Source organism: Astatotilapia calliptera, chromosome 3, assembly GCF_964374335.1.
Source record: "Astatotilapia calliptera chromosome 3, fAstCal68.1, whole genome shotgun sequence".
Taxonomy (NCBI): Eukaryota; Metazoa; Chordata; class Actinopteri; order Cichliformes; family Cichlidae; genus Astatotilapia; species Astatotilapia calliptera.
Window position 1 is genome coordinate 58,809,019 of NC_137424.1, and position 9,726 is coordinate 58,818,744.

General features: G+C 45.0%; 1 protein-coding gene across 1 annotated transcript; it reads left to right on the forward strand.

Moving 5' to 3' along the window:
* Nucleotides 1–2,873: 2,873 nt before the first annotated feature.
* LOC113017183 (tripartite motif-containing protein 16-like) lies at nucleotides 2,874–8,238 on the forward strand. Its single transcript, XM_080298679.1, has one exon. It carries the CDS (start codon nucleotides 3,542–3,544, stop codon nucleotides 5,213–5,215), a length of 1,674 nt encoding a protein of 557 aa, XP_080154805.1. The 5' UTR covers nucleotides 2,874–3,541; the 3' UTR covers nucleotides 5,216–8,238.
* The last annotated feature ends 1,488 nt before the right edge of the window (nucleotides 8,239–9,726 follow it).

Here is a 9,726-nt window from a genome sequence, read left to right on the forward strand (position 1 = left end):
TTCTCATTTTATGCAAAATCGTGCAGCCCTACTTAATTCCACACTGGGCATTCTGGTTCTTCTAGCTATTGCCCCCAGGTTTTACCATCATTGCCCATGGGAGTGTTGTGGTCCCCAAGCAGAACACTGAAGTCCTCAGATGGGATACTATGGCGTGAATAAGGCACAGCAGGACCAGCTCTCTGCTGGCAGCCGCACATACATCACACCACAATCCTTTACCAACCCCTGACTCCCCGTGTTTTAACAGACTGGTGTGATTGCGGATGCCATGCAGGTGCGTCCGCACGGCACCACTGACCATGCCTCACCACAGACACTTTCCAGCACCCCACCCATTGACTTCCAGAGGGTGATGAACTCTGTGTATTTGTGCAGAAAGACAATTCAAACAAGTCAAGATCTATTTCCTGACACACAGAGAAGCAGGGAAGCAACCCCCTCCTCTATTTGCAGGCTTCAAACTTACTTGATACCAAGAATGGACCCACCAGGGCATTCACCTCTAAATGCTATCTGATCCACATTGCACCACACTTCTACAGCACCTCCGAGGTAGGGATGGGTATCGTTTAGGTTTTATCCGATACCAGTACCAAACCGGTACATTTGAAATGGTGCCGGTGCTTAAACTGTGCTCGAACCGGTGCTTAAAGAATGGAGAACACAGACTTTGTCCAAAAACCTCTCATGTTCAGCTGGTTTTTTTTGTAAAAAGATAACAATGTTAGCCTGCTGTTTTTGTTTGTTTTTTTTGTTTTGTTTTTTTTTGTAAAAAGATAAAAAACATTGTAAAAAGATAACAATGTTATGTAACAAGGGAGCATCTGCCATCAAACAAGAAGACAGCCTCATGTAACTACGCCGGTGTTTGCTAGTTCACCTTGCATGCATTAATGTAACAATGTGGTTAGCCTACTCAACGTAAATTACACACGGACAACATTAAGCTACTCGCCCAGAGAAGAACGGCTGCTGCTGCCATCATCATCCGTCATCACTTCTGCTACACTGGCAGGGCTAGGGGCCAGGACTCTCCTCTTCGGGTTTTTGGGGGATGTTGCAAACTCTGGGTCCGATAACAGGTAACAGAAAATGTGAAGAGAAAATTATTAGAAGGCAAAGAAACTCAAACTCAGGATATCTTTTTCATGCACACATGGACGATCCCCCCCCCTCATCGCCTGATCCATCCTGCAGCAATGTGTGCAGGACAGATGTGACACAGAGGAAAGACTGCCCAGGGCTTTCAGAGCTTTCTTTATTTATAAAACATTTCCATAAAAGGAGAGACTGTTCGCTTGTCAGCTGAAACAGGAGATAACTTGGTATGTATAGAAATTCAGACATTCCCATATATGAGAGAGAGAGAGAGAGAGAGAGAGAGAGAGAGAGAGAGAGAGAGAGAGAGAGAGATAACACAAACTAAAAAATCTTATATCACACCTGCAGTAGATGTGCTCGGTGTGAGGTCTTGCAGCAAGCTATCAAATATGGCGCATTTCTCGGCTTTTAACAAAATGCTATACGTTGCCAGGTGTTTCATCAGATTCGAGGAGTTGCCTCCTTTGCACAGTATCACCTTAAAGCACTTGTTGCAGGCTGCTGAGTTTGCATCTTTTGCTGTGAAGTACAGCCAGACTTTAACCGCTTCCCCTTGGGCATTTTTAATCTGTAGCTCTGCTCTAAAAGAACGTACGTACCTGGGCCCGCCTACTACGCTTGCAAAGGTAAAATGATTGGCTAGAATCCAAAGTGTATGACATCTCAGGGAAAAAAAAGCACCGAAATAAAGCACAGAAATGTGGTCTGGTTACTACCGTTTATGTCAGAACGATACCGGTACCCATCCCTACTCCTGGGTCCACAATAGGGCTGGCAAATGTGGCTTGTTTTGTTTTAGTCTCAAGTCTTAAAGCATGTCTTCAGGTTTTTGCAGATGATCCCTTCTCCCGGCTCCAGGGCATGCCCCTTTCAACCAGATTTGGGGAAAAGTAGTATTATCAATTTAAATAAACTAATGACCAATTTTCTAAAGGGTTTTCAGACAAGTATGGCTGCTATGACTCAAAAGTCGCAACATAAAAAAAGGAGACAAATACCAGAGTCTTAGTAATAAGAGGTTTTATCTTAAAATGGCATAGTAGGTTGGCTAAAACTGCTGAGCCACCAAAGCAAAGACTAGTGAGCCTTCTGGAAAGCCTGTCTCAGGTATGCTTTTATCAACACCTGACTAGGTGGGGCCAGTTAGCACCAGCTGAACACACTGAGGAGATTAGGGTTGCAGATGGGTGTTACACCACCTCCCTCAAAAAGGTTCTTCTAGGACCCCTAAAATAAATTAAAACCCACTCTGAAGCTTTCTGGTCATTGATCCCCAAACCTGAAAGAAAAGTAAAAGCTAGCAGAAGCTCAGCGTTCACATTACTATAGTTCGCATCTTTAAGCATGGATGCCCCTGCATGAGGATTTGAAGTTGCCACACTGAACGTACAAAAACTAATATGACCCAACACAAAGGAGGACAACAGTCAAACCCAAAATGATTACTTGACCTGCTACAACACAAAACAAAAGTATCAGCTGTTAAATATAAACACTTCACTGCATTCTTCTGATTCCTCATCCAATGGAAGACAACACACACACACTGCTCAGTAGACCATTTCACACTATTCTCTTACACAATCACTTCTAGAAGGGAGATGCGTCCTGCATAACACGTTGCTGCAGATCTCAAAATGGCGATGGAAACTTGACAGTATTAATACCGGGCACCCCATTCTAGTCTAAACAACAGCATTTCACCAAGTTTCCACTAGAAGATAGTTCCCTGTTATCTACTGTTCTGCAGGCAAACGTGGGCGGGAGTCTACAACTGAAGGACATGTATTCTAATGCCTTTATTGTTCTGGGCTGTGTCCACTTAGTACTACAATATATGATTATATGGCATTTTGATTAATATGAGATTAATATAAGGCACAGTATTAAAGCACTTCAGGTAATATCAGTCTAACACAAAAGATAATAACCACAACCAAGTGATCTGTTGTCTCCACCACACAGGTGGTCACATACCACAACAAGTTACTTTAATCTCCAAAGTTCAGTAAAGCAAGCATGCTAGTGACCAACCACAAATGGAGAGCTATGGCCACACAATGATCACAACAAGGCTGAATCACCACCCCACATTGTTATTGCCATCACCTGGCCAACAACACTCACAAGTGTTCCAACTAAAGTAGCCAAATTCTCCACAACACTAAAGGTCACAGCACAAAACACTCACCTCCTCATTTGGCATCCATCAACACTGATATATTAGATACAAACACAACATAGTGATAGAATGACCCACGTTTCTCTTTCTCTCACTGTCCTTTAGATCTGCAGTTTGAAGATGACTGAAACCAACGTGGTGATACACAAAACTTCACAAGCTTCATTCACCACTGAAACACTTCACCTATGAACTCAAACTAGGTTACCATCTACAAAATAAATGCTCACACACCTACTGTCACTGAGAGGATAAATGGCACAGCAAGGAGTTCAAGTGGATCGAGAAACCATCACTTGTTCCATCTGTTTGGATCTACTGAAGGATCCGGTGGCTATTCCCTGTGGACACAGCTACTGCATGAACTGTATTAAATCTCACTTTGATGAAGAGGACAGGAAGGGAACCCACAGCTGCCCTCAGTGCAGGAAGATTTTCATACCAAGGCCTGTCCTGGTTAAAAACATTGTGTTAGCAGATTTAGTGGAGCAGCTGAAGAAGACTGGACTCCAAGCTGCTCCAGCTGATCACTGCTATGCTGGACCTGAAGATGTGGCCTGTGATGTCTGCACTGGGAGAAAGCTGAAAGCCATCAAGTCCTGTTTAGTCTGTCTGGCCTCTTACTGTGAGAAACATCTCCAACCTCACTATGATGCAGCTCCATTAAAGAAACACAAGCTGGTGGCCCCCTCCAAGAAGCTCCAGGAGAACATCTGCTCTCGTCATGATGAGGTGATGAAGATTTTCTGTCGTACTGATCAGCAGAGTATCTGTTATCTCTGCACAGTGGATGAACATAAAGGCCATGAAACAGTCCCAGCAGCAGCAGAAAGGACTGAGAAGCAGAAGGAGCTCGAGGTGAGACGACTAAACATCCAGCAGAGAATCCAGGAGCGAGAGAAAGATGTGAAGCTGCTTCAACAGGAGGTGGAGGCCATCAATGGCTCTGCTGATAAAGCAGTGGAGGACAGTGAGAAGATGTTCACTGAGCTGATCCGTCTCCTCCAGAAAAGAAGCTCTGATGTGAAGCAGCAGGTCAGATCCCAGCAGGAAACTGAAGTGAGTCGAGTCAAAGAGCTTCAGGAGAAGCTGGAGCAGGAGATCGCTGAGCTGAAGAGGAAAGACAGCGAGCTGGAGCAGTTCGCATACACAGAGGATCACAACCATTTTATACACAACTACCCCTCACTGTCAGCACTCAGTGAGTCTACACACTCATCCAGCATCAATATTCGTCCTCTGAGCTACTTTGAGGATGTGACAGCAGCTGTGTCAGAGACCAGAGATAAACTACAGGACATTCTGAGAGAGGAATGGACAAACATCTCACTGACAGTCACTGAAGTGGATGTTTTACTGTCACTACCAGCGCCAAAGACCAGACCTGAATTCTTAAAATATTCATGTGACATCACACTGGATCCAAACACAGCAAACAGATATCTGTTATTGTCTGAAGGAAACAGAAAAGTAACAGTAACAAAACAACCATTACATTCTGAACATTCAGATAGATTCACCTTTTGGTATCAGGTCCTGAGTAGAGAGAGTTTGACTGGACGTTGTTACTATGAGGTGGAGTGGAGTGGGAAAGCGGGAATTTATGTAGCAGTTGCTTACAAAAATATCAGTAGAGTAGGGCGCTCAGATGAAAGTGGATTTGGATGGAATGACAAATCCTGGGCTTTAAGTTGTAAAACAGAGCGTTATCAGTTTTTGTACAACAAAAACAAAACTCGCCTCTCAGGTCCTCGGTCCTCCAGAGTAGGAGTGTACCTGGATCACAGTGCAGGTATTCTGTCTTTCTACAGCGTCTCTGAAACCATGACTCTCCTCCACAAAGTTCGGGCCACATTCACTCAGCCGCTCTATGCCGGACTTTTTCTTTTTGACTGTGGTGTTACTGGCGAGTTTAGTAAACTTAAATAGAAGGCTTTTTTGGTTTTAACCTTGTTAATCATGTTATGTCTACATGAAGACTGCATGCTGTTTTGGGACCAAATATAATGTTGAAGCAAATGCTTTGAGTTCTTCTGAAATGATGTGATGGTATAGTTTATCTGGTATAGTGTGCTACAGCTGCACTCTTTACAACACTGTCAGCATTTACTGCAAGCATGTGTGTCAATATATGCATTACAACTAAGTAGACAGTAGTAAAGTGACTTCATAATACTCAACAAACCATCGTTCTCTCCTCAACTCCAACATCTTCGTAAGGCCGAGGAGGATGCCTACACAAGTGGTGACAGGGCCCTGTACAAGCAGGCCAGGAACACACTGACCGGGGTGAAAGCAGCTGAAAGGATCTACTCCCAGAAGCTGAAAGAACAGCTCTCAGCCAACAACCCTGCGTCAGTGTAGAGGGGCCTGCTGGAAATCACCAAATACAGACGTCCCCCACCCCCTGTTGAAGCAAACAAAGACCTGGCCAATGAGTTGAATACATTCTAATGCAGGTTTGAGATGGACAGACTCCCACACCTCACCCTCCCCTCCCCAGAGACATTTTTTCAGACATTGACCCCCAACACCTTCCCCCCTCCCACCTCACATTCCCCAATGCAGAATCAACGTCCACCACCACCCTCCCCAATGCAGAATCAACGACCACCACCACCCTCCCCAATCCAGATGCAACGACCACCACCACCCTCCCCAATCCAGACTCAACGACCACGACCACCCTCCCCAACCCAGACTCAACAACTACCATCACCCTCCCCAATCCTGTCTCAACGACCTTCATCACTGCTCTCACCCCCCTTTCCTTCTCCCTGAAACTCAGAATACACACTCAGGATGTGAGCTGACTGTTTCAGAAACAGAAGTCCAGGAAAGCCCCCGGACCAGACGGTGTTTCACCCTCCTGCCTCAAAACCTGTGCTGAACAGCTGGCTCCCATCTTTACTCGCATCTTCAAAAGATCCCTGGAGTTGTGTGAAATTCCCTCCTCCTTCAAACACTCCACCATCATCCCGGTCCCCCAAGAAACCCACCATTACAGGACTGAATGACTACAGACCTGTCGCTTTGACGTCTGTGGTCATGAAATCCTTCAAACGACTGGTGTTAGCCCATCTGAAGGACATTACAGGCCACCAGTTGGACCCTCTGCAGTTTGCCTACCTGGCAAACAGGTCGGTAGATGATGCAGTGAACATGGGGCTGCATTACATCCTGCAACACCTCGACCACCTGGGAACTTATGCCAGGGTCCTGTTTGTGGACTTTAGTTCGGCTTTGAACACCATCGTGCCTGAACATTTCTCCTCCAAACTCTCCCAGCTCACCGTGTCACCAGCTATCTGTCAGTGGATCACCAGCTTCCTGACAGACAGGAAGCAGCAAGTGAGGCTGGGGGAGATCACCTCTGAAACCCAGTCCCTCAGTATTGGTGCCCCTCAAGGATGTGTACTCTCACCACTATTGTTCTCCCTCTACACCAATGACTGCACCTCCAAGAACTCTGCTGTTAAACTCCCAAAGTTTGCAGATGACACCACTGTCATTGGCCTCATTCAGGATGGTGATGAGTCTGCATACCGGCAGGAAGTTGAGCGGCTGGTACTCTGGTGCAGTCAGCACAATCTGGAGCTGAACATGCTTAAGACTGTAGAGATGACAGTGGACGTCAGGAGACATCCCTCAACTCTGCTCCCCCTCACCATATCAGACAGCCCGGTGTCGACTGTGGAGATCTTCAAGTTCCTGGGTACCACCATCTCCCAGGACCTGAAGTGGGAGACCAACATCAACTCCATCCTCAAAAAGACCCAGCAGAGGATGTACTTGCTGAGACAACTGAGGAAATACAGTCTTCCACAGGAGCTGCTGATCCAGTTCTACACTGCAGTCATTTACTGTCCTGTGCTCCTCCATCACAGTCTGGTATGGAGCAGCCATCAAACAGGACAGGCGCAGACTGCAGCGGACTGTACGGGCAGCAGAAAAGGTCATCGGCACCCCCTAGCCCTCCATCCAGAACCTATACCTCTCAAGAACCAGGAAACGGGCAGGGAAAATCATCACAGACCCCTCACACCCTGGACACAGACTTTTTGACCTACTGCCCTCTGGCAGACGGTACAGAAGCCTGCAGACCAGGACCACCCGACATAGGAACAGTTTCTTTCCCCTCGCCATCTCCCTCCTGAACAGTTGAATTGTCACACTGCTCCCACTGCCAGAGTGCAACTGCACCTTATGTGCATTCTGTGGTATTCATTTCACTTTGTTTCACTTCTGTCATCCTGTATTTTATGTATTATTTATGGTTGGTTTACACAGCTTTGTGTATGCATGTGTACATGCATATATCCATACGCGTGTGTTTTTTTTTTGGGGGGGGGGATTGTGTTGCTCTTACATTGTTGAGATTTATTTACACTGCTGTGCTTGACAGTCACCATCTACTGGAACCAAATTCCTTGTATGTGTGTGTGTGCATATACATGGCCAGTGAACGCGATTCTGATTCTGATCAAAAAGTCCCCATTAATATAGATTGTTTACTGTGGTATTCAAATACAAGAAAAAACTTAAGGTTACTCTTATAAGTAGGGAGTCACCAATTGTGTAATTGTTTTTTTTTCTTTGTCATTGCTCGTGTTGGAACTGTTAATATTGTTCTGTTGAAAAATGAATTTTAAAAGGGAGAAAATGTACTCAGGATGCTGTAGTAATAAAATGTCATTTTAATGACAGGCTGCATGTAAAAGATGGACGTTACTTGGAGTTCTACGAAGTGAATGCCGTAGATCTGCTTTGTTTTTAATGGCCAACAGGGGGAGTCTTAGGTGGACGTCCACGAGAAAATGAAACAAAGATTTATGAAAACTCATCATGAACACTCTATTATGAACACCCTTTTCTGTCTTGTTGGCCATATGAGTGATTTACAATATTTTTACAATGTTTTAGATTAAACAAAACACTTTCTTTAAACTACACTTCCCAAATGTTTCATTTGAGGACATAGAACATTGTTACTGCTAAATGAGTGAGAACTGCATGGTTAACATGTGTACAGAGGTTTGGTTTGCAAGCTAAACTTTGACCCTTTGTACAGGGTGGGCCATTTATATGGATACATTCTAATAACATGGGAATGGTTGGTGATATTAAAGTCCTGTTTGTGGCACATTAGTATATGTGAGGGGGCAAACTCCTCAAGATGGGTGGTGACCATGGTGGCCATTTAGAAGTCTGCCATCTTGGATACAACTTTTGTTTTTTCAATAGGAAGAGGGCCATGTGACACATCAAACTTATTGGTAATGTCACAAGAAAAACAATGGTGTGCTTGGTTTCAACGTAACTTTATTCTTTCATGAGTTATTTACAAGTTTCTGACCACTTATAAAATGTGTTCAATGTTCTGCCCATTGTGTTGGATTGTCAATGCAACCCTCTTCTCCCACTCTTCAAACACTGATAGCAACACCGCAGGAGAAATGGATCCAGGCATCCAGTATCCGTAGTTTCAGGTGCTGCACATCTCGTATCTTCACACCATAGACAAATGCCTTCAGATGACCCCAAAGATAAAAGTCTAAGGGGGTCCGATCGGGAGACCTTGGGGGCCATTCAACTGGCCCACGACGACCAATCCACTTTCCAGGAAACTGTTCATCTAGGAATGAACGGACCTGGCACTAATAATGTGGTGGTGCACCATCTTGCTGGAAAAACTCAGGGAACGTGCCAGCTTCAGTGCACAAAGAGGGAAACACATCATCATGTAGCAATTTCAAATATACAGTGGCCTTGAGGTTTCCATTGATGAAGAATGGACCCACTATCGTTGTACCCCATATACCACACCAAACCATCACTTTTGTTGTTCCAACAGTTCTTGGAGGGATCCATCCAATGTGGGTTAGTGTCAGACCAATAGCGGTGGTTTTGTTTGTTAACTTCACCATTCACATAAAAGTTTACCTCATCACTGAACAAAATCTTCTGCATGAACTGAGGGTCCGGTTCCAATTTTTGTTTTGCCCATTCTGCAAATTCTGTGCGCTGATCTGGGTCATCCTCGTTGAGATGCTGCAGTAGCTGGAGTTTGTAAGGGTGCCATTTGTGAGTAGCTAATATCTGCCAAAGGGATGTTCGACTAATGCCACTCACCAGTGACATGCGGCAAGTGCTACGCTGTGGGCTCTTGCTGAATGAAGCTAGGACAGCCACTGATGTTTCTTCATTAGTGACAGTTTTCTTGCGTCCACATTTTGGCAAATCCAACACTGAACCAGTTTCACGAAACTTAGCAAGCAGTTGGAGCATGGGAAATGGGTGGTCTCGTAGGGTGTCTTGCATTGAAATCTGCTGCAATGACCCAGTTACTGCGTTCATCTGATATCAACACAATTTTGATCCGCTCCTCATGTGTTAACCTCTTCGACATGTCAATGGCTGTGAACAAAGAGAAACTTGTA